General features: G+C 50.3%; 1 protein-coding gene across 1 annotated transcript in view; it reads right to left on the reverse strand.

Annotated features, from left to right (window-relative positions):
* Nucleotides 1-20,610, reverse strand: part of ganabb (glucosidase II alpha subunit b) — a gene marked incomplete at its 3' end in the record, with an annotated part of 37,701 nt that extends 17,091 nt beyond the window's left edge. The window contains exons 1-5 of the mRNA XM_055666140.1: nucleotides 20,516-20,610; nucleotides 15,188-15,289; nucleotides 13,925-14,033; nucleotides 12,796-12,923; nucleotides 9,780-9,953 (exon numbers count right to left, since the gene is read on the reverse strand). Of these exons, the coding sequence (XP_055522115.1) occupies nucleotides 9,780-9,953; nucleotides 12,796-12,923; nucleotides 13,925-14,033; nucleotides 15,188-15,289; nucleotides 20,516-20,544 (542 nt within the window). The remainder of the gene's footprint in view (nucleotides 1-9,779; nucleotides 9,954-12,795; nucleotides 12,924-13,924; nucleotides 14,034-15,187; nucleotides 15,290-20,515) is intronic.
* Between the last annotated feature and the right edge of the window lie 4,045 nt (nucleotides 20,611-24,655).

A 24,655-nucleotide genomic window follows, 5' to 3' on the forward strand; every position in this document is an offset into this window, starting at 1 on the left:
TAAGACCCTCCTGGTGGGGGATGGAGGTGTAGAGTGACTGGACATCCATGGTGAAGATGAGGGAATGGGTGGCATCACTCTTATGAACATGACTCCTCTCTCCCAAGGGCCTGTTTCCACACTGGTGGACAAAAATGCTAATTTGAGGAAGGGCATTCTTGCTATTGAGGGAGCCCAGCGTAGGTTTACAAGGTTAATTCCCGGGATGGCGGGACTGTCATACGCTGAGAGAATGGAGCGGCTGTGGGCTTGTACACTCTGTGGAGTTTAGAAGGATGAGAGGATATCTCATTGAAACATATATGAGATTGTTAAGGGCTTGGACACGCTAGAGGCAGGAAACATGTTCCTGATGTTGGGGGAGTCCAGAACCAGGGGCCACACACACACACACACACACAGTTTAAGAATAAGGAGTAAGCCATTTAGAACGGAGACGAGGAACTTTTTCTCTCAGAGAGTTGCGAGTCTGTGGAATTCTCTGCATCAGAGGATGCTTTCAAGAGAGAGCTAGATAGGGCTCTTAAAGATAGCGGAGTCAGGGGAGAAGGCAGGAACGGGGTACCGATTGGGGATGATCACATTGAATGGCGGTGCTGGCTCGACGGGCCAAATGGCCCCTACTCCCGCACCTATTGTCTATTGAAATCCTGGATATCTTGACTAATTTCACACCTTGCTTCCAAAGTATAGAGGGGAAGGGTCGGAATGGGGGAGGGGGGGTGCAGGCAGCATGTCTGGTTCCCCACCACATCATAGCACAATAGGGGAGAGGGGAGATGGGGGGGGGGCACAAACAAGGACTAGAAAGACAGCATTGTGCATCATTTACCTATTGAACACGTTCTTGAGTTTATTCCACATGCTACCGACTGTGCTACTAATTTTTTCTGTGTAGCTGGGGGGGGGGGGGGGGGGGGGGGGGGGGGGGGGAGGGGGGGGGTAATAAGAGGAAGGGGGAGGGGGGGGGGGGGGGGGAGGGGGAGGAAGAAAAGGAATGGGATTTAAAAAAAAATAACAAAAATAAAAACAGAATGAGTTTCAGTTGATGGAGTTCAGAAGACAGTAAAAAAAACCACCACCAGTTCATACAGTTCACTAGCGGAGAGGATTAAAAACTGCCCGTCTTCAGGAAACCCACAGCTATTGGGATGCAGAGCGTCGCTGGAAGATGACCCAGTGTTTGTGACATAAAACAAAATATGAAAGTGGGGGGGGGGGGCACAAACAAGGGCTAGTTAAGGGCTCAATTGTTAAGGGTTTGGACACGCTAGAGGCAGGAAACATGTTCCCGATGTTGGGGGAGTCCAGAACCAGGGGCCACACACACACGCACACACACACAGTTTAAGAATTGCAGTATAATGTGGATAAATGTGAGGTTATCCATTTTGGTGGCAAAAACGGGAAAGCAGACTATTATCTAAATGGTGGCCGATTGGGAAAGGGGGAGATGCAGCGAGACCTGGGTGTCATGGTACACCAGTCATTGAAGGTAGGCATGCAGGTGCAGCAGGCAGTAAAGAAAGCGAATGGTATGTTAGCTTTCATTGCAAAAGGATTTGAGTATAGGAGCAGGGAGGTTCTACTGCAGTTGTACAGGGTCTTGGTGAGACCACACCTGGAGTATTGCGTACAGTTTTGGTCTCCAAATCTGCGGAAGGACATTATTGCCATAGAGGGAGTGCAGAGACGGTTCACCAGACTGATTCCTGGGATGTCAGGACTGTCTTATGAAGAAAGACTGGATAGACTTGGTTTATACTCTCTAGAATTTAGGAGATTGAGGGGGGATCTTATAGAAACTTACAAAATTCTTAAGGGGTTGGACAGGCTAGATGCAGGAAGATTGTTCCCGATGTTGGGGAAGTCCAGGACAAGGGGTCACAGCTTAAGGATAAGGGGGAAATCCTTTAAAACCGAGATGAGAAGAACTTTTTTCACACAGAGAGTGGTGAATCTCTGGAACTCTCTGCCGCAGAGGGTAGTTGAGGCCACAGTTCATTGGCTATATTTAAGAGGGAGTTAGATGTGGCCCTTGTGGCTAAGGGGATCAGGGGGTATGGAGAGAAGGCAGGTACGGGATACTGAGTTGGATGATCAGCCATGATCATATTGAATGGCGGTGCAGGCTCGAAGGGCCGAATGGCCTCTACTCCTGCACCTAATTTCTATGTTTCTATAATGGGTCGGCCATTTAGACCAGAGATGAGGTCACTCGGAGGTCGACCTACTGCAATGAAGAGAAGGGGAGAGTGAGACAAGACCAGCGGGGCCGGCCGATGTCCCCCACACCCACCGTCCCCCCAAACACTGCCTCGCACTGCGGGAGGGAGCGCCCCGCCACGCTGCGAGAGGGGAGGGGCGGTGAGGGAGGGGAACCGAGGATCACAGATTTAGATTGAGATGGGAAAGATTTACCAGGAGTGGGAAGGATGGCGGGAGTATGGAACGAGCTGTCGGAGGAGGTGGTTGAGGCAGGGACTATAACACCACTTACGCAAGGAGAGGGTGAGAGGGATATGGGCTTATTGTCCTGATATTGAGGGAGCCCAGCGTAGGTTTACAAAGTTAATTCCCGGGATGGCAGGACTGTCATACGCTGAGAGAATGGAGCAGCTGTGGGCTTGTACACTCTGTGGAGTTTAGAAGGATGAGAGGCGATCTCATTGAAACATATATGAGATTGTTAAGGGCTTGGACACGCTAGAGGCAGGAAACTTGTTCCCGATGTTGGGGGAGTCCAGAACCAGGGGCCACACAGTTTAAGATTTAGAACGGAGATGAGGAAACACTTTTCCCTCACAGAGAGTGGCGAGTCTGTGGAATTCTCTGCCTCAGAGGGCGGTGGAGGCCGGTTCTCTGGATGCTTTCAAGAGAGAGCTAGATTGGGCTCTTAAAGATAGCGGAGTCAGGGGAGAAGGCAGGAACGGGGTACTGATTGGGGATGATCAGCCATGATCACATTGAATGGTGGTGCTGGCTCGAAGGGCCGAATGGCCTCTACTCCTGCACCCTATTGTCTATTGAAAGGTCGAGGAATTCTGGGGTTTAGTTTAGAGATACAGCGCGGGAAACAGGCCCTTCAGCCCATCGAATCTGCACCGACCAGCGATCCCTGCACAGTAACACTACCCTACACACACACACATACACACACACACACACACACACACGGGACAATTTGACATTTTTAGACCAATCCAATTAACCTTCAACCTGTGAGGAAACGGAAGATCTCGGAGAAAACCCACTGGGAGAATGTACAGACTGTACAGACAGCACCCGCAGTCAGGATGGAACCCGGGACCCTGTCGCTGTGAGGCAGCAGCTCTACCCGCTGCACCACTGGGGTGGTCACAATAGCTGAAGTGGACGGGAAAAGACTGGCAGATTTTTTCACCCCTTTCCCAAGTAAAATGAGACAGTCAAGACATTTTCTAAAGCAATGCTTACATTTTAAATCATTTTCAATTAAGTGAATGGGGGGGGGGAAAGCCACCAATTTGGTGGGGGAAGCCTTGCCCTTTAACACAAGAGATATCAGACTCCCTCCACCAGACAAAAGGGGATTGCGGTTTTTATTCACTGACAGGGAAATAAATTCTCTCCCCTTCAGACTGGGGGGGTGGGACAAGTGCAGACCGTGACACCAAAGATAGACACAAAAACCTGGAGCAACTCAGCGGGACAGGCAGCATCTCTGGAGAGAAGGAACGGGTGACGTTTCGGGTCGAGACCCTTCTTCAGACTCAGGGGAGAGGGAGACGCAGAGAGAAGGAAGTCTAAGGTGGGACTAGCTAATGGCGTCAAGTTGGGAAAAGGGGAAGTACAACGGGATCTGGGGGGTCCTTGTTCATCAGTCTATGAAAGTAAACATGCAGGTACAGCAGGCAGTGAAGAAAGCGAATGGCATGTTGGCCTTTATAACAAGAGGAATCGAATATAGGAGCAAAGAGGTCCTACTGCAGTTGTACAGAGCCCTAGTGAGACCAAACCTGGAGTATCGTGTGCAGGTTTGGTCCCCTAATTAATTTGGTCTCCACAGATGCTGCCTGACCCGCTGAGTTACTCCAGCACTCTGTGAAACGTCACCTATCCATGTTCTCCACAGATGCTGCCTGACCCGCTGAGTTACTCCAGCACTCTGAAACGTCACCTATCCATGTTCCCCACAGATGCTGCCTGACCCGCTGAGTTACTCCAGCACTGTGTGAAACGTCACCTATCCATGTTCTCCACAGATGCTGCCTGACCTGCTGAGTTACTCCAGCACTCTGTGAAACGTCACCTATCCATGTTCTCCACAGATGCTGCCTGACCCGCTGAGTTATGGTGCAGCAGCATCTATGGAGCGAAGGAAATAGGCAACGTTTCGGGGCCAAAATCCTTCTGGAAATAGGCAACGTTTCGGGCCGAAACGTTGCCTATTTCCTTAGCTCCATAAATGCTGCCTGACCCGCTGAGTTACTCCGGCACTCTGTGAAACGTCACCTATCCATGTTCTCCACAGATGCTGCCTGACCCACTGAGTTACTCCAGCACTCTGTGAAACATCACCTATCCATGTTCTCCACAGATGCTGCCTGACCCGCTGAGTTACCCCAGCATTTTGTGTTTAACTATGCAATTATGACTTTTAAGAGGCATTTGGGCAGATAAGTGGAAAGGAAAGGCTTAGCGGGTTATGGGGCAAAGGCCGGCAAATGGGACTTGCCCAGTATGGCAATTTGGCCGGCATGGACAAGGTGGGCAGAAGGCCACACAGTTCATTGGCTATATTTAAGAGGGAGTTAGATGTGGCCCTTGTGGCTAAAGGGATCAGGGGGTATGGAGAGAAGGCAGGGACGGGATACTGAGTTGGATGATCAGCCATGATCATATTGAATGGTGGTGCAGGCTCGAAGGGCCGAATGGCCTCTACTCCTGCACCTATTGTCTATGTCTATGTTTCAATGTGTCCTTCGTCAAGAATAAGAGGAGACACGTTTTTGAATTTTAAACGTTTGTAGCGAAGGGTTTCACTGGCCCGATGTAGGGAGGAAGTTTCACACTCACAGAGTCGGGGCCACGAGCTGCCATTTTGGAATAAGGTTTTAAGGCCATTCAGGAGGAGATGATAATTTTCTTCCTGACAAACCCAGTTGGAATACTCTACTCTGGAAGTGGAGCAGCGGTAGAGTTGCCGGCTCGCAGCGACAGAGACCAGAGTTCGATCCTGAATCCTGACTGCGGAGTTTGCACGTTCTCCCAGAGACCGCGTGGGTTTTCTCCGGGTGCTCCAGTTTCCTCCCACATCCCAAAGACGGTGCGGGTTTGTAAGTTTCAGAAAGAACTGCAGATGCTGGAAAAATCGAAGGTAGACAAAAATGCTGGAGAAACTCAGCGGGTGAGGCAGCATCTATGGAGCGAAGGAATTGGTGACGTTTCGGGTCGAGACCCGGAAGGGTCTCGACCCGAAACGTCGCCAATTCCTTCTCTCCATAGATGAAGAAAGGTCTCGTCCCGAAACGTCATCCATTCCTTCGCTCCATAGATGAAGAAAGGTCTCGTCCCGAAACGTCATCCATTCCTTCGCTCCATAGATGCTGCCTCACCCGCTGAGTTTCTCCAGCACTTTCCTCCACCTTCAGCTTCAGCTTTTACAGGTTAATTGGCTTCTGTAAATAGTCCCAAGAAACTAGGACTAGTAGGAAAAGAACTAGCGCATGTGTTCAAGAAGGAACTGTGCAGATGCTGGAAAATCGAAGGTAGACAAAAATGCCGGAGAAACTCAGCGGGTGCGGCAGCATCTATGGAGCGAAGGAAATAGGCAACGTTTCGAGCCGAAACCCTTCTTCAGACGTATATGTGTGATCACTAGTCGGCACGGAGCTGGTGGGATAAAGGGCCCGTGTTTCCACTGTGTATCTCTGAAAATAGTGAAGTCGAATTCAAATTGAAGATTCTTTGAGGGGCGATTCTAATCGGACTGAATCGGAAATCAGTAGGACATTTATAACAGATGAAATAATGGAAATAATTGACAAACAGAAAACAGAGGATTAAGGGAACTTAAAAGCTATAGTCGCAGGGAGGTTCTACTGCAGTTGTACAGGGTCTTGGTGAGACCACACCTGGAGTATTGCGCACAGTTTTGGTCTCCTAATCTGAGGAAAGACATTCTTGCCATAGAGGATTTTAGTATAGGAGCAGGGAGGTTCTACTGCAGTTGTACAGGGTCTTGGTGAGACCACACCTGGAGTATTGCGTACAGTGTTGGTCTCCCAATCTGAGGAAAGACATTCTTGCCATAGAGGATTTGAGTATCGGAGCAGGGAGGGTCTACTGCAGTTGTACAGGGTCTTGGTTCACCACACCTGGAGTATTGCGTACAGTTTTGGTCTCCTAATCTGAGGAAAGACATTCTTGCCATAGAGGGAGTACAGAGAAGGTTCACCAGACTGATTCCTGGGATGGCAGGACTTTCATATGTGAAGAAAGACTGGATAGACTCGGCTTGTACTCGCTAGAATTTAGAAGATTGAGGGGGGATCTTATAGAAACTTACAAAATTCTTAAGGGGTTGGACAGGCTAGATGCAGGAAGATTGTTCCCGATGTTGGGGAAGTCCAGAACTAGGGATCACACAGTTTAAGGATAAGAAGGAAGTCTTTTAGGACTGCGATGAGAAAATCATTTTTTACACAGAGAGTGGTGGAATTCTCTGCCGCAGAAGGCAGTTGAGGCCACAGTTCATTGGCTATATTTAAGAGGGAGTTAGTTGTGGCCCTTGTGGCTAAAGGGATCAGGGGGTATGGAGAGAAGGCAGGGATGGGATAATGAGTTGGATGATCAGCCATGATCATATCGAATGGCGAATGGTGCAGGCTCGAAGGGGCGAATGGCCTATTCCTGCACCTATTGACTATGTTTCTAATCTATTTGGGTAGATGTTGTCTAATAGTTTAACTAAAGGCAAGGATGCTCAGTCTATGAGGACTGGTGCTGGACAATAGTTTGCCCTTTTATGGATTAAGGGAGCCCAGTCTACAAGGGCAGACAAAATGTGCAGGAAGGAACTGCAGATGCTGGTTTACACCGAAGATAAGACACAAAGTGCTGGAGTAACTCAGCAGGACAGGCAGCGTCTGTGGGGAGAAGGAATGGCTGACGTTTCAGGTCGGGGTCAGTCTGAAGAAGGGTCTCGACCCAAAATGCACTTGTTCCTTCTGCCCAAAGATGATGCTGCCTGTCCCGTTAAGTTACTCCAGCATTTTGTGTCTGTCTATAGGGGAAGATGTTGCACATTGGTTTACACTCAGGCCTAAGGGCACTCAGTCTACGGGCATCAGTGTTGGGGCAACAGTCATTTTTATTTGTATATTGTCACGTGTACCGAGGTACAGTGAAAAGCTTCTTTTGAAGAAGGGCCTTTACCTGAAACGGTTCACCAGACTGACTCATGGGATGTCAGGACTGTCTTATGAAGAAAGACTGGATAGACTTGGTTTATACTCTCTAGAATTTAGGAGATTGAGAGGGGATCTTATAGAAAATTACAAAATTCTTAAGGGGTTGGACAGGCTAGATGCAGGAAGATTGTTCCCGATGTTGGGGAAGTCCAGGACAAGGGGTCATAGCTTAAGGATAAGGGGGAAATCCTTTAAAACCGAGATGAGAAGAAACTTTTTCACACAGAGAGTGGTGAATCTCTGGAACTCTCTGCCACAGAGGGTAGTTGAGGCCAGTTCATTGGCTATATTTAAGAGGGAGTAGATGTGGCCCTTGTGGCTAAGGGGATCAGGGGGTATGGAGAGAAGGCAGGTACGGGATACTGAGTTGGATGATCAGCCATGATCATATTGAATGGCGGTGCAGGCTCGAAGGGCCGAATGGCCTACTCCTGCACCTAATTTCTATATTTCTATGTTTCTATGTCTATGTTTCTATGTTGCTGCAGCATCTATGGAGCGAAGGAAATAGGCGACGTTTCGGGCCAAACCCCTTCTTCAGACTGAAGTGGTAGGACTGCAGGAGTAGGCCAATCAGCCCTTCGAGCCAGCACCACCATTCACTGTGATCATGGCTGATCATCCCCAATCAGTACCCCATTCCTGCCTTCTCCCCATATCCCCTGACTCCGCTTATCTGTAACTCTCTCTTGAAAGCATCCAGAGAACCGGCCTCCACCGCCTTCTGAAGCGGAGAATTCCACAGACTTACAACTCTCTGGGTAACTCTTTGTGTCTATCTTTGGTTTAAACTATCAGTTCCTTCCGACACATGATTACAATCGAGCCATTTACAGCGAAGAGGTTTCAAAGTGAGGGGCGAATGTAATGTGTGATTGTAGATGTGCTTCTGTGGCCAGCATGCAAACAGTCGCCTGGGTTGGGGTCATCTTGGATGCATCTCTCACCTTCACGACGGCAAAGACCCTATAGCGGAGCAAGATAGACCACTTCTGCTAAATGCAATGGGCTGACGTGTGTAGTACGCAACGGAGGGGAACTTGGGCTTTTATCATCCATTTCAGTAACCAGACCCGACCCGACTCGCAGTGTAATCAATGTTGCGGGGGGAACAGTTTGTGTTAATAGATTATAATTCTGAAAATGAGAAGAAAATTTTTACCAAAGAACTTTGATTTTTACGAGGATGTTTCCGTAACCGGTTTCCGTCTCCCCACTAGTATCTTTGCTCCGCTGTGATGGGATCTTTGGTGTGGAGATGGAAGCCGGTTACAGAAATGGGGCTGAATCTGCCCATGACCGTACTACGTCTTTTTCGTCGAGTGGGCTGTCTTGCTCGCTATAGGATCTTTGCACAACGGGACAAGGGGGCCAGTCTGAGAGGGAGAAACTGTGAACTATAACAGCCTATTGCACTTTATCTGATTATTTATTCTGTGGAATGGTCTGGAACAGGAGATAAAACTTAGCACAAGCGTAATTCAGTTTAAAAAGATGTACAAAAACACTTGTTTAAAAGGATATTGGGCTGAGGATAGGTGATTGTGAGTGGGATATTTGTTATACTGATCATATTGGGAAGGGTGATTATAGGGTGATGGGTTGTATATATGACTAAGATACTGTATAGTATATGAGGCTTTTTTCTTTTCTTTTTCTTTTTTGTATGGCTTTGTAAATATTTGATTAGTGTATAAATGTAAAGAACGTGATGTACATATGGTGTACATATAGTGTACATATAGGTGTACATATAGTGCTGGTGTACATATGGTGTACATATAGTGGCTATATAGTGGCTGGTGTACATATGGCTGCTGGTGTACATATGGTGTACATATAGCTGCTACATTTGTATAAGATAATTACAAGCAGTTGAATAAGGGGTGGGATTTAATAAGCTTCTTCCTGCTCCATTTCGGACACATACGATTTCATTCATTTATAGATATTGTTCATGACACTATAAATATTCTTGTTATGATTTTTGTATGCTTGCTTTTTATTCTTTTCGAAATAAAGAATGAAATAAAATAAACAATAAATGTATGTGTACATATACGGTCTATGGTAGACAGACAGACACTCTGATCTGTTCTGTATTCACGCCTACAATATTCTGTTGAGCTGAACAGAATATTCAGGGACTATCTGGGACACGTGACAATAAAGTGGTGTGTGTTCCCTGTAAACGGCTCGACTGCGATCGTGTATGGACTGGAGAGCAACGCAACAGAAAGCTTTCCACTGTACCTCGGTACAGGTGACAATGAACGCAACACGACCACCTTCTCGTGGTTTTAACAGAGGAGGCCAGGTACTCACGAGTCCTTCCTCTTGCGCAAGTGCTCGAACACCATGAGTCCTCGCGGGTTGATGCTGAGCAGCAGCTCGTTGCCCGTGGTGATGTCCATGCGGAAGGGTTTGGCGGTGACGATCAGCTTGTACAGGCCCAGGCCCAGCTCCAGGCTGCTCTCGTCCTTCCCGATCACCGTCAGGCTGCAGGACCGGAAACACAACCCACACGTTATTCCCGACTCTCCCAGAGGAAACATAGAAACATAGAAATTAGGTGCAGGAGTAGAGGCCATTCGGCCCTTCGAGCCTGCACCACCATTCAATATGATCATGGCTGATCATCCAACTCAGTATCCCATCCCTGCCTTCTCTCCATACCCCCTGATCCCCTTGGCCACAAGTCAAGTCAAGTCAAGTTTATTTGTCACATACACATACGAGATGTGGGACTCATCTCCGGGGGGGACGAGTACGCCTACCGGGATGAGGTGGAGCAGCTGACAGTGTGGTGCGAAGAAAATAACCTGCCCCTCAACACCTCAAAGACAAAGGAAGTAATAATAGACTTCAGGAAAAACAAAACGGACATGGTACCACTGACTATCAGAGGGGACTGTGTAGAGAGGGTGGCGGATTTCCGCTTCCTGGGAATCCATATTGAGGAGGACCTGACGTGGAGCGTGAACACCACTGCGCTGCTGAAAAAGGTCCAGCAGAGACTGCACTTCCTGAGGGTGCTCAGGAAGAACAACATCACTCAGAGACTGCTGCTGTCCTTTTATCGGTGCTCCATTGAGAGCATACTAACATACTGTGTATGCGTGTGGTACACCAGCTGCACAGCGGCTCAGAGGAAAGCGCTCCAGAGGGCCATTGACAACGCCCAGAGGATTGTCGGCTGCCCTCTCCTTACCTTGGAGGACTTACACAGTTCCCGCTGCACCAAAAAAACCCAGAATATCATAAAGGACATTTCCCACCCCGGACACTCCCTGTTTAAATTGTTGCCGTCAGGCAGACGGTACAGATCTACAAGGACAAGGACAGACTAAAAAACAGTTTTTACCCCACTGCTATAAAAGCACTAAATGTAGCCGCCAAGGAACGCAGGGGCGATACAGACTAAGGGACTGTGGTACACTGTGAAATCGACAGAAGGATGGAGGGTTGGGTGTGTATGCGTGCTTTGTCTGTGATATTTATTTAGTTGTTTATCTTTATTATTTTACCGTGTATGTATCGTTAGCTTTAGAAATGTTTGAAAGCTGTACTGACTGGCTGACATTTTAAATTTCGTTGTACATGGTCCATGTTACAATGACAATAAAGAAACTATTCTATTCTATTCTATGTGCAGTGAAATGAAAATGGCAATGCTCACGGACAAACAACAAAACAACCAAACAAATTATAAACACAATCATAACACACATATTCTTTTACATAATAAATAATAGAAGGAAAAACGTTCTGTAGAGTTAGTCACTGGTGAGATAGGCGTTTACAGTCCGAATTGCCTCTGGGAAGAAACTCCTTCTCAACCTCTCCGTTCTCACCGTATGGCAACGGAGGCGTTTGCCTGACCGTAGCCAGACCACAAGGGCCACATCTAACTCCCTCTTAAATATAGCCAATGAACTGTGGCCTCAACTACCCTCTGTGGCAGAGAGTTCCAGAGATTCACCACTCTCTGTGTGAAAAAAGTTCTCCTCATCTCGGTTTTAAAGGATTTCCCCCCTTATCCTTAAGCTGTGACCCCTTGTCCTGGACTTCCCCAACATTGGGAACAATCTTCCTGCATCTAGCCTGTCCAACCCCTTAAGAATTTTGTAAGTTTCTATAAGATCCCCTCTCAATCTCCTAAATTCTAGAGAGTATAAACCAAGTCTATCCAGTCTTTCTTCATAAGACAACAGCTCACGGGTACTTTCTTGCTATTGAGGGAGTGCAGTGTAGGTTTACAAGGTTAATTCCCAGGATGGCAGGACGATCAGCCATGATCGCAATGAATGGCTGTGCTGGCTCGAAGGGCCGAATGGCCTCCTCCTGCACCTATTTTCTTTGTATCTATGACTGTCATATGCTGAGAGAATGGAGCGGCTGGACTTGTACACTCTGGAGTTTAGAAGGATGAGAGATATATTTAAGAGGGTTAGATGTGGCCCTTGTGGCTAAAGGGATCAGGGGGTATGGAGAGAAGGCAGGGATGGGATACTGAGTTGGATGATCAGCCATGATCATATTAAATGGCGGTGTAGGCTCGAAGGGCCGAATGGCCTGCACCTATTTTCTATGTTTTTATGAGAGGGGTCTCATTGAAACATATAAGATTGTTAAGGGCTTGGACATGCTAGAGGCCGGAAACATGTTCCCGATGTTGGGGGAGTCCAGAACCAGGGGCCACACACACACACAGTTTAAGAATAAGGAGTAAGCCATTTAGAACGGAGACGAGGAAACACTTTTTCTCACAGAGAATGGCGAGTCTGTGGGATTCTCTGCCTCAGAGGGCGGTGGAGGCCGGTTCTCTGGATGCTTCCAAGAGAGAGTTAGATAGAGCTCTTAAAGATAGCGGAGTCATGGGATATGGGGAGAAGGCAGGAACGGGGTACTGATTGGGGATGATCAGCTCTATCGCACCAGAATACGGGGGGGGGTGTCTGTCTGTGTCTGTGTGTCTGTGTGTGTGTGTGTGTGTGTGTGTGTGTGTGTGCGTGCGTGCGTCTGTGTGTGTGTGTGTGTGTGAGCGTGTGTGTGTGTGAGCGTGTGTGTGCGCGTGAGTGTGTGTGCGCGTGAGTGTGTGTGTGCGTGAGTGTATGATTGTGTACGGGGTGATTGCTGTTTGAGCGCGGACACGGTGGGCTGAAGGGCCTGTTTCCACGCTGTATCTCTAAACTAGAACTAAACACAGTTTGCTCCCCCCAGACCATAACTGGTCACCTCAGACCACAACTTAAGAAGCATTAAGATTAAAAAATGTCAGTATTGTCGAGATTATTTACAGAGAGATAAAAGCAGCCAACTAGCAAAGGGTACAACTTACGGCACAGTTGGTGGATCTTGTATTAATACGTCGGGGACTTCAAATCTGGGTTTCAATGGAATCAGCTCGTTGATTTTGATCCTGGTCATGTTGCCTTGCAGACCATACACTTCAAGCAGTAGAGGAACCTGCAAAAAGTGCACACACACACAACATACATGCTGACATCTGTAAACAACAACAGCAGCGGGGGGGGGGGGGGGGGGGGGGGGGGGGGGGGGGGGGGGGGGGGGGGGGGGGGGGGGGACAACATGGGACTGGAGGTGATGTCTATCCCAGCCAGCTCAGGCCAATGTGTCTAACAGGGTCCCCGTTCCACAGTTAAACATCCCAATAGAAACATAGAAAAAAAAGGTGCAGGGAGGAGGCCATTCGGCCCTTCGAGCCAGCACCATTCGCCATTCATTGTGATCATGGCTGATCGTCCCCAATCAATAACCCGTGCCTGCCTTCTCCTCATATCCCTCGACTCCACTAGCCCCTAGAGCTCTATCTAACTCTCTCTAAAATCCACCCAGTGACTTGGCTTCCACTGCCCTTTGTGGCAGGGAATTCCATAAATTCACAACTCTCTGGGTGAAAATGTTTTTTCTCACCTCAGTCTTAAATGGCCTGCCCTTTGTTCTAAGACTGTGTGGCCCCTGGTCCTGGACTCGCCCAACATTGGGAAGGTAATTGAGGCCACAGTTCATTGGCTATATTTAAGAGGGAGTTAGATGCGGCCATTGTGGCTAATGGGATCGGGGGGGATATGGGGAGAAGGCAGGAACGGGGTACTGATTGTGGATGATCAGCCATGGTCACATTGAATGGCGGTGCTGGCTGGAAGGGCCGAATGGCCTCTACTCCTGCACCTATTGTCTATAAAATGGATACAGACAACGAGACTGTCTGAAGAGGGGTCTCGACCCGAAACGTCGCCTATTCCTTCGCTCCATAGATGCTGCCTCGACCCTCTGAGTTTCTCCAGCATTTTTGTCTACCACGAGACTCAACAAGATGACTTCGAATTGGGTCGGGGAGGGACGTAGAGAGAGGGGGGGTGCCATAATCTTAAGTTGGTCCAAGTCACAGAATCTCAGCGGGCTTTGTGCCCGTGACAGCGGACACGCCCCGGGAAGGCACTCACCTTGTTGACTTCATTAATCAGTTGCAACTTGATGCTTTTCTCAGTCACCTCCAAGGAGTTCAGCAGCGCTCGGTACGGGGAATGCTCTGGTTTAACGTTCCTCTGTCTCCTGCAAGGAACACACAAGAGAGATTCATCACCGAGCACAGTGGCGTGTCATCGATTAGGAGGTTGCAGGGTTACTGGGACAGGTTGAGTGAGTGGGCAGATGCGTGGCAGATGCAGTATAATATAGATACATGAGAGGCTATCAACTTTGGTGGCAAAAAACAAGGGGGCAGGTTATTATCTCAATGGGTTGAAGAAGGAACTGTGCAGATGCTGGAAAATCGAAGGGAAACAACAGGGGTCACAGCTTAAGGATAAGGGGGAAATCCTTTAAAACCGAGATGAGAAGAACTTTTTTCACACAGAGAGTGGTGAATCTCTGGAACTCTCTGCCGCAGAGGGTAGTTGAGGCCACAGTTCATTGGCTATATTTAAGAGGGAGTTAGATGTTGCCCTTGTGGCTAAGGGGATCAGGGGGTATGGAGAGAAGGCAGGTACGGGATACTGAGTTGGATGATCAGCCATGATCATATTGAATGGCGAATGGTGCAGGCTCGAAGGGCCGAATGGCCTCTACTCCTGCACCTAATTTCTATGTTTCTAAAAAGTGCTCGGCTCGAAACCCTGAAGGAAATAGTCAACGTTTCGGGCCAAAACCCGGAAGGAAATAGGCAACGTTTTGGGCCGAAACCCGGAAGGAAATAGTCAACGTTTCGGGCCGAAACCCGGAAGGAGATAGGCAACGTTTCGGGCCAAAACCCGGAAGGAAATAGTCAACGTTTCGGGCCGAAACCCGGAAGGAAATAGGCAACGTTTCGGGCCGAAACCCTGAAGGAAATAGGCAATGTTTCAGGCTGATATCTGAAGGAAATAGGCAACGTTTCGGGCCGAAACCCTGAAGGAAATAGTCAACGTTTTCGGGCCGAAACCCGGAAGGAAATAGGCAAAGTTTCGGGCCAAAACCCTGAAGGAAATAGGCAACGTTTCGGGCCAAAACCCTTCCGGGTTTCGGCCCGAAACGTCGCCTATTCCTCCGCTCCATAGATGCTGCTGCACCCGCTGAGTTTCTCCAGCACTTTTGTCTACTTTTGGTATGAATGTAAATTGTCCGCGGTGTGTGCAGGAGAGCGTTACAGCGCGGGGATTCGCTGGTCGGTACGGTCCCGGCGGGCCGAAGGGCCGTGTTTCCGCGCTGTGTCTCCAAACTAGACTTACTTGCAGAAGGAACTCAGTTCGCATGTTTTAAAGTTGCTTCTGTCCACAGCTTCGACCAGAGCAACGCAGAGGGTCACCCAGGTCACGAGAATATGCCGGAGGCTGAAAGGGGAAACCAGTTGTAAGGTCGCACAATGATCACACTCCCTCCCCGCCTCTCCACGCAACTAACAAGACCCACAGGCACCTTCACATCTTACCCTTTCGTCAGCCTTGAGGGCGGCACAGCGGTAGAGTTGCTGCCTCACAGCGCCAGGGACCCATATTCAATCCCGACTACGGGTGCTGTCTACACGGAGTTTTGTACGTCTCCCCCCCCCCCCCCCCCCCCCCCCCCCCCCCCCACGACCTGCGTGGGTTTTTCTCCGGGTGCTCCGGTTTCCTCCCACACTCCAAAGACGTGCGGGCTTGTAGGCTAATTGGCTTTGGTAATAAATTGTAAATATAGAAACATAGAAATTAGGTGCAGTAGGCCATTCGGCCCTTCGAGCCTGCACCGCCATTCAATATGATCATGCTTCTCTCCATACCCCCTGATCCCCTTAGCCACAAGGGCCACATCTAACTCCCTCTTAAATATAGCCAATGAACTGGCCTCAACTACCCTCTGTGGCAGAGAGTTCCACAGATTCACCACTCTCTGTGTGAAAAAAGTTCTTCTCATCTCGGTTTTAAAGGATTTCCCCCTTATCCTTAAGCTGTGGCTTCCTGGACTTCCCTAACATCGGGAACAATCTTCCTGCATCTAGCCTGTCTAACCCCTTAAGAGTTTTGTAAGTTTCTATAAGATTGTAAGTTTCAATCTTCTAAATTCTAGAGAGTATAAACCAAGTCTTTGGTAAACAAATTGTCCCCTAGTGTGTAGTGTTTGCTAATGTCACGGGGATCGCTGGACGGCACAGACTCGGTGGACCCAAGGGCCCGTTTCCACGCTGTTTCTCTAAATGAAACCTAACTGAAGAAGCGTCTCGGCCCGAAACGTCGCCCATTCCTTCTCTCCAGAGATGCTGCCTGCCCCGCTGAGTTACTCCAGCTTTTTGTGACTGTCTTCAGTTGAAACCAGTATCTGCAGTTCCTTCTTACACAGAGAGTAGTTCAGGACCTAACTCTACAGAACGTTTTTCCTTCTATTATTTATTATGTAAAAGAATATGTGTGTTATGATTGTGTTTATAATTTGTTTGGTTGTTTTGTTGTTTGTCTTTTGCACACAAAATCCGCGAGCATTGCCACTTTCATTTCACTGCACATCTCGTATGTGTATGTGACAAATAAACTTGACTTGACTTGACCGCTCTCTGGTTGTGGTAGGATGGTTCAGTTGCCTGATTAACAGCTGGGAAGAAACTGTCCCTGAATCTGGAAGTGTGTGTGTGTGTGCGTTCGTTTTCACACTTCTGTACCTCTTGCCCGGTGGGAGAGGGGAGAAGAGGGAGTGGCCGGGGGTGAGACTGGTCCGTGATTATGCTGCTGACCTTACGTGAGCTGTAGATGGAGTCAATGGAAGGGAGGTAGCTATGTGTGCTGGTCTGGGCTGTGCCCACAATACTCTGTGACTTGTTCTGCTCCATGCTTATCTAACTTCCCCTTAAATGCATATCTCTGTGTTCCCTCCACCACTTCCTGCAACAGAAAGCTTCACTTCAACACGGTGATGCAAAGAAGAAAAATGAATCTCAAATCCACAAATGAATTTATGGGTGACTCTGTTAATATAAATGGAAATATAGAACAGCACAGTGGAGGAACAGGCCCTTCAGCCCACAATGTTCATTGCCAAACTTGCTGCCAAGACAACCGCAAGAAATGCAACACCTGTCCCTTTACCTCCCCCCTCGACTCCATTCAAGGACCCAAGCAAGCGTTCCAGGTGCGACAGAGGTTCACCTGTATCTCCTCCAACCTCATCTACTGCATCCGCTGCTCTAGATGCCAGCTGATCTACATCAGTGAGACTAAGCGGAGGTTGGGCGATCGTTTCGCCGAACACCTCCGCTCGGTCCGCAAGAACCAAGCTGACCTCCCGGTGGCTCAGCACTTCAACTCCCCCTCCCATTCCCAATCCAACCTCTCTGTCCTGGGTCTCCTCCATTGCCAGAGTGAGCAACACTGGAAATTGGAGGAACAGCACCTCATATTCCGCTTGGGGAGCCTGCATCCGGAGGGCATGAACATTGAATTCTCCCAATTTTGTTAGCCCTTACTGTCTCCTCCCCTTCCTTACCCCTCAAGCTGTCTCCTCCCATCCCCCAGCCTTCGGGCTCCTCCTCCTCCCTTTTTCCTTCCTTCTCCCCGCCACCCCCTATCAGCCTGAAAAAGGGTTTCGGTCCGAAACGTTACCTATCTCCTTCGCTCCATAGATGCTGCTGCACCCGCTGAGTTTCTCCAGCATTTTTGTGTACCTAAGACAAACTCTCATCTGCCTGCACGTAATCTATATCCAGATGTCTTTCCAAAAGCCTTTAAAAACGTCACTATCAGATCAGCCTTCAGCACCATTCCACGCAGCGTTTTTCAACTTCAAATTGTATTCCAATAGGTGGCACAGATTGCACAAATTTGCATTTTTCCCCAGTGACTACGTGGGTTAGTTCCCTCATCCAAAGACGTGCAGGTTTGTAGGTTAATTGGCCTTTGTAAAATTGCCTCTAGAGTTTAGGGTGTTGGTGAGAAAGTGGTATAACATAGAACTGGTGCAAGTGAGTGATCGATGGTCGTCGTGGACTCGGTGGGTCAAAGAACCTGTTTCCCATGTTTGATTCCCAAACTAAACTAAAGGTCAAAACCTCACCCATGTCCTTTCCATAAGAGTAAAGTCAGAATTAGAGAGGGAGAGAAAATGACTGCCTTGTCATCACTCTTGATTTTAATCAATTTTAAATTGGCATCAAAAGAAATCTAGAGCAGGATCAGTAATAAATCTCTCCCGAAAAAAATTACATTGATGTGAATCTTACACAACCTTAGGGGGAGCCAGAACTCTTTTGCAGCCATGTTTAGTTTAGTTCAGTTCAGAGATACAGTGGGGAACCAGATCCTTCGGCCCATCGAGTCCACACTGACCAGCGATCCCCGCACGTTAACACTATCGTACGCTACGGACAATTTTTACATTTACACCAGGCCAATTAATCGACAAACCCGCACGTCTTTGGAGTGTGGGAGGAAAGCGAAGTTCTCGGAGAAAACCCACAGGGTCACGGGGAGAATGTACCCGTAGTCAGGATCGAACCCGGGTCTCTGGCGCTGTGAGGCAGCAGCTCTACCGCTCTAATGTTTTTATTACAAGATGTTTTTGTTCAGGATAAAAGCACAGCAGCCGATTTGCAAACTGCAAAAACCTACATGCATCGTAACAATAATGACCACTTTATCGGATGCATCTGCCCCGCTGCCTTCCGTGGCCATGGAATCATTTACATCCACTCCAGGACCTCCGGACAGATATCAACCCCACATGTACTGGGGAGAAACTGAGCTATTGCCAAAAACTCTCACTGGCAGGGTGCAAAGACCCAAATTACAAATGCAAAGAAGAGTGTACACAGACATGGCTGATATTTGCAATGCAAATAAATCAATAGAAATAAAGAGAGCAACTCGATGCATTCCAAAATATAAAACCATTGCTGCATGGGAGGCAAATGGAGGGGTTTAATTAGGGCCAGATAATAAGGGGTCCCTTTGTTCAACAGTCACAGAAGTCCCCATGGGGTGGGGACATCAGGGTGATCCACCAACCCCTTCTCCCCACTTCCTCTCTTCCATTCAACCCCTGGGGGGCGGGGGGGAGGGGGGCAGGGGGATGCGAGGGAGGGGAGGGGGAATCAAGGGAGAAGACAGGGAGCAAGGGGGAGGGGGAGGGGAAGAAGGGGGGAGGGAGAGAAAGGGGAAGAAGGGGGGGGGGAGAGAGGGGGAACAAGGGGAGGGGAGGGGAAGAAGGGAGAGGAGGAGGGGGTGAGGGGAGGGGAGAGAGGGTGTGGTGGGGAGGGATGGGGAGAGGGGAGGAGGGATGGGGGAGAGAGGGGGAGAGGGGGTGGGAGGTAGGTAGGTGGTAGGAAGGAGAGGGGGGGAGGAGGGGGGAGGGGGGGGAGGGGAGGGGGGTAGAGAGCGTGGGGGAGGACAGAGTTGGGGCAGTAGAGGGGAGGGGGAGAGGGAGAGGGTGAGGGGGGGGGGTGAGAGGAGGGTGGGGGAGTGGGGGAGGGAGGGGGGGGAAGGAGTGGGGGGGGGGGGGGGGAGAAGGGGGAGGGGGGGGAGCGGGGGGGGGAGGAGAGCGTGGGGAGGGGGGTGATGAGGGAGGGGGGAGGAGGGGGGGGGGGAGTGGGGGGAGGGGGGGGAGAGGGAGAGAGGGTGAGGGGGAGGAAGGAGGGGGGGGGGGGGGTGGTTAGAGAGCGTGGGGGGGGGAGGGAGGAGGGGGAGGGGAGGAGGGAGGGAGCGTGCGGGAGGGGGCAGGAGAGGGGGGGGGGAGGAGGGGGAGGAGGGAGAGGGAGGGGTGAGAGGGGGGGGAGGGAGGGGGGATGAGGGGGGGGCCGAGAGAGCGAGGGGGAGAGGGGGCAGAGTTGGGGCAGTAGAGGGGGGGAGAGGAGAGAGGAGGGTGAGAGGGGAGAGTGGTGAGGGGGGTTAGAGAGCGTGGGGGAGGGGGCAGGAGAGGGGGAGGGGAGGGGGGGGGTGGTGGGGGGGGGGCGGGGGGGGGATGGGGATAACCGGGGGGAGAGGGGTGCCAGGGAGGGGGAAGGGGACGGGGGGGATGAGGGAAGGAGGGGTTGTAGAGAGGAGGGGGGGGGGAGGGGGGGGGGGGAGGGGGGATGGGGGGGGGGGAGGGGGAGGGGAGAGGGGAGGGGAGAGTGGTGAGGAGGGAGGAGGGGGGTGTAGAGAGAGCGTGAGGGAGGGGGCAGAGTTGGGGCAGGAGAGGGGGATGGGGGAGGTGGAAGGGGGAGGGGGGAGGGAATCAGAGTGGTGAGGGAGGGGGGGGGGGAAGCGTGGGGGAGGGGGCAGGAGAGGGGGAGGTGGGAGAGAGAGAGGCGGGAGGGGGGGAGGGGGGGATAATTCTACCAGGGGCCGGGGGTAGAGAGCGTGGGGGAGGGCGCAGAGTTGGGGCAGGAGGAGAGGGGGGAGGGGGAGGGGGATGAGCGCAAATGCGCCCAATGGAGGCGGCGTCCACGTCCGTCCAACCCCGGGAGCGGGGCTGCCGCCTAGAGACCCAGCCCGGGGCCGCGGGTGAGGGTGATTTCACCCTCCATTTCTCCCTCTCTCTCTCCGCCCTGCGGTGCCGGTGCCGGTGCCGGACCGTCGTCTCCCTCTCTCCCTCCCGCCGCCGCCACCATTTACCTCAGCCGCTCTCCCGCCAGCGGCGCCATCTTGGCCCAGCTCGAGCTGACGCGGACGGACGGACGCCACCGAATGACGTGGTTGACGTTGACGTTGACGCCGCCGGCAGACGTCATGACGCTTGAGGGACAGAGGGAGGGAGAGTGACGTCGTGACGCTTCTCCCCCCCCCTGACGCACCCGTTATCAACGTCATGACGCTCACCCACTAACGTTGTTGACGACGTCCAGGTTGTTCCCGCCCCCCGCTAACAACGTCATGACGCTACCCCATTGACGTCGCCAAGGTTTGTCACGCCCCCCCCGCTAACGACGTCATGACGCTCACCAACTGACGTTATTGACGACGTCCAGCTTTGTCACGCCCCCTCCCCACTAACACCGTCATGACGCTCACCCACTGACGTCGCCAAGGTTTGTCACGCCCCCCCCGCTAACGACGTCATGACGCTACCCCTCTAACGTTGTTGACGACGTCCAGCTTGGTCCCGCCCCCCCCGCTAAAGACGTCATGACGCTCACCCACTGATGTTATTGACGACGTCCAGCTTGGTCACGCCCCCTCCCCGCCATCGACGTCATGACGCTACCCCATTGACGTCGGCCAGGTTTGTCACGCCCCCTCCGTTAACGACGTCATGACGCTACCCCTCTAACGTCGTCCAGGTTTGTCACGCCCCCTTCGCTAACGACGTCATGACGCTGCCCCATTGACGTCGTCCAGCTTGGTCACGCCCCCCCCCCTCCGCCATCGACGTCATGACGCTCACCCACAGACATTGTTGACGACGTGCACAGGTTGGTCCCGCCCCCCCCGGAGCCCAATTGGACGAGGTCCTCCTGACTGACGGCTGCGCTGGCCCATCACGGCACGCGATACGTCATCGGGGGGCGGGGCTCGCTGTTGCAAGTTGACTTGACCAGTTCAAGGGTGAAGAGTGTTTTATTGTCACATGTTCCCAGATAGGACAATGTGATTCATGCTGGACTTATTCTTCACCAAGCTTGATATATACAAACACATAGAAACATAGACAATGGGTGCAGTAGAGGCCATTCGGCCCTTCGAGCCTGCACCATTCGCCATTCAATATGATCATGGCTGATCATCCAACTCAGTATCCCGTACCTGTCTTCTCTCCATACCCCCTGATCCCTTTAGCCACAAGGGCCACATCTAACTCCCTCTTAAATATAGCTAATGAACTGTGTGGCCTCAACTTCCTTCTGTGCCAGAGAATTCTCTGGGTGTAAATGCGTGTGCTCGCATTCGAGTGTGCAAGAAAGTCAGATTCAGATTCAATTTTCAGATTCAATTTTAATTGTCATTGTCAGTGTACAGTACAGAGACAACGAAATGCATTGTTCAATGCAATGCAAAGTGCGTGCAAATGTGTGTGTGTGTATCTGAGCGTATGTGTGCATGTGTGCACGTGTGTGTGCTGTTTCTCTCAGAGTTGTGAATGAGTTAATAGCATTGACATCAGCCTCCCTCGAACACACTGCAGCAGAGCGTATCCTCCCTGCAGTTCGTTGTCAAAGAGCTGACGGTGGATGTGTGCCAGGGATCTTTGCAAAGAATGGAGTTCCCCTCCCCGGCCGAGGCAAGCCGCTGAACTCAGGAGACGGAGCCTGCGAGACCCAACCTGGACCAGGGACCGAGACTTCACCCACACACCAGTGGCAGCAGGTAGTGTGTGTGTGTGTGCGAGAGTGTGTGTGTAGGTGTGCGAGAGAGAGTGTGTGTAAGAGTGTGTGTGTGTGTGCATAGAAAATAGGTGCAGGAGTAGGCCATTCGGCCCTTCGAGCCAGCCTCGCCATTCAATGTGATCATGGCTGATCATCCACAATCAGTACCCCGTTCCTGCCTTCTCCCCACATCCCTAGGTTCCGTTAGCCCCAAGAACTAAATCTAACTCTCTCTTGAAAACATCCAGTGCATCGGCCTCCACTGCCTTCTGTGGCAGAGAATTCCACAGATTCACAACTCTCTGGTGAAAAGGTTTTTCCTCATCTCAGTCCTAAATGGCCGACCCCTTATTCTTCAACTGTGGCCCCTGGTTCTAAGGTTCCCCAACATTGGGACCATTTTTCCTCCATTTTTCCTGCATCTGCCTGTCCAAACCCTTAATAATTTTATATGTTTCTATAAGATCCCCACTCATCCTTCTAAATTCCAGTGAATACAAGCCCAGTCGCTCCATTCCTTCCTCATATGACAGTCTCGCCATCCCGGGAATTAATCTTGTGAACCTACCCTGCACTCCCTCAATAGCAAGAATGTCCTTAGGAAACCAAAACTGCGGGTGTGGTCCAACTGATCCAAGTTGACTGGTACATGTCGAGTTATTCTTCACCAAACTTGATATTAACAGTTGCAAAACCCCATAGTTCTAACTTGGTGCAAAAACTTTCATCCCAAATTCTGTAAAACAATCCTTCGATAAGGCAGATAAGACTCAAAATGCTGGAGTAACTCAGCGGAACTGGCAGCATCTCTGGAAAAAATAGGTGGTCTTTCCTCTGACTTGATAGCACGCAACGAAAGCTTTGAACAGGTATACGTGATCATGAACTGAACTGAATGTTTAAGAAGGAACTGCAGATGCTGGAAAAATCGAAGGTAGACAAAAATGCTGGAGAAACTCAGCGGGCGAGGCAGCATCTATGGAGCGAAGGAATAGGTGACGTTTCGGGTCTCACCCACTGAGATTCTCCAGCATTTTGGTCTACCATAAACTAAACTGAAACTGTTTCAGCGCTATATCTCTAAAGTCTAAAGACTCCATATGGAAGGAGCGCCAGATATAATATAATAACATGCCGATGGCACTTGGACGGGTATATGGATTGGAAAATATGGATTGGTTAGCTTTCATTGCAAAAGGATTTGAGTATAGGAGCAGGGAGGTTCTACTGCAGTTGTACAGGGTCTTGGTGAGACCACACCTGGAGTATTGCGTACAATTTTGGTATCCAAATCTGAGGAAGGACATTATTGCCATAGAGGGAGTGCAGAGACGGTTCACCAGACTGATTCCTGGGATGTCAGGACTGTCTTATGAAGAAAGACTGGATAGACTTGGTTTATACTCTCTAGAATTTAGAAGATTGACAGGGGATCTTATAGAAACTTACAAAATTCTTAAGGGGTTGGACAGGCTAGATGCAGGAAGATTGTTCCCGATGTTGGGGAAGTCCAGGACAAGGGGTCACAGCTTAAGGATAAGGGGGAAATCCTTTAAAACCGAGATGAGAAGAACTTTTTTCACACAGAGAGTGGTGAATCTCTGGAACTCTCTGCCACAGAGGGAAGTTGAGGCCAGTTCATTGGCTATATTTAAGAGGGAGTTAGATGTGGCCCTTGTGGCTAAGAGGATCAGGGGGTATGGAGAGAAGGCAGGTACGGGATACTGAGTTGGATGATCAGCCATGATCATATTGAATGGCGGTGCAGGCTCGAAGGGCCGAATGGCCTACTCCTGCACCTAATTTCTATGTTTCTATGAAAGGGTGGGACTTGGGCAGAAAGGGCATGTTGGTCGGCATGGACAGGTCGGGCCGAAGGGCCTGTTTCCGTGCTGTGATACTCTAAGACACCATTGACCATCCACAGCAGAAAGAACACATATTTATTTAAACTCAACAAGATTTCTTGAAACGTCAATTTACAAAAGTCAATAATATTCACAAGTCTCTTGATGCGAAGGAGTATTTGGCAACAGGAGGACTATGGGAGGGGTCACTAAGTAGCGAGCTGCCCCCCAAGAGGCAATAGTGTTACCCCTCGTGACTGCACCCCAAACTACAGAATGTGAGGCCATTCACAGTATGACTGGAGGGGCAAGAGGACAGTCCAGAGGGAATCTCCTCAGGAGACTATTCGGCCCATTATATCCGTGCCAGCTCAGAGTCAATCCGACTCGTATCTCTCTTGTTGCCAAACATTCCGGCCGAATTGCAAACCAGGGCACCAAATCAACTCCCCCTCCCCCCCCCCAAATCCTCAACAAACTTTAGTTCCCAGTCTTCAGTGAGGCGATGGGTCGGGACAGGTCTAACATTCGGCCCTGGGATACAACCAAATGATAAACAAAATGCTGGAGTAACTCAGCGGGGCAGGCAGCATCTCTGGAGAGAA

The sequence above is a fragment of the Leucoraja erinacea genome, unplaced genomic scaffold (genome assembly GCF_028641065.1).
Source record: "Leucoraja erinacea ecotype New England unplaced genomic scaffold, Leri_hhj_1 Leri_198S, whole genome shotgun sequence".
Taxonomy (NCBI): domain Eukaryota; kingdom Metazoa; phylum Chordata; class Chondrichthyes; order Rajiformes; family Rajidae; genus Leucoraja; species Leucoraja erinaceus.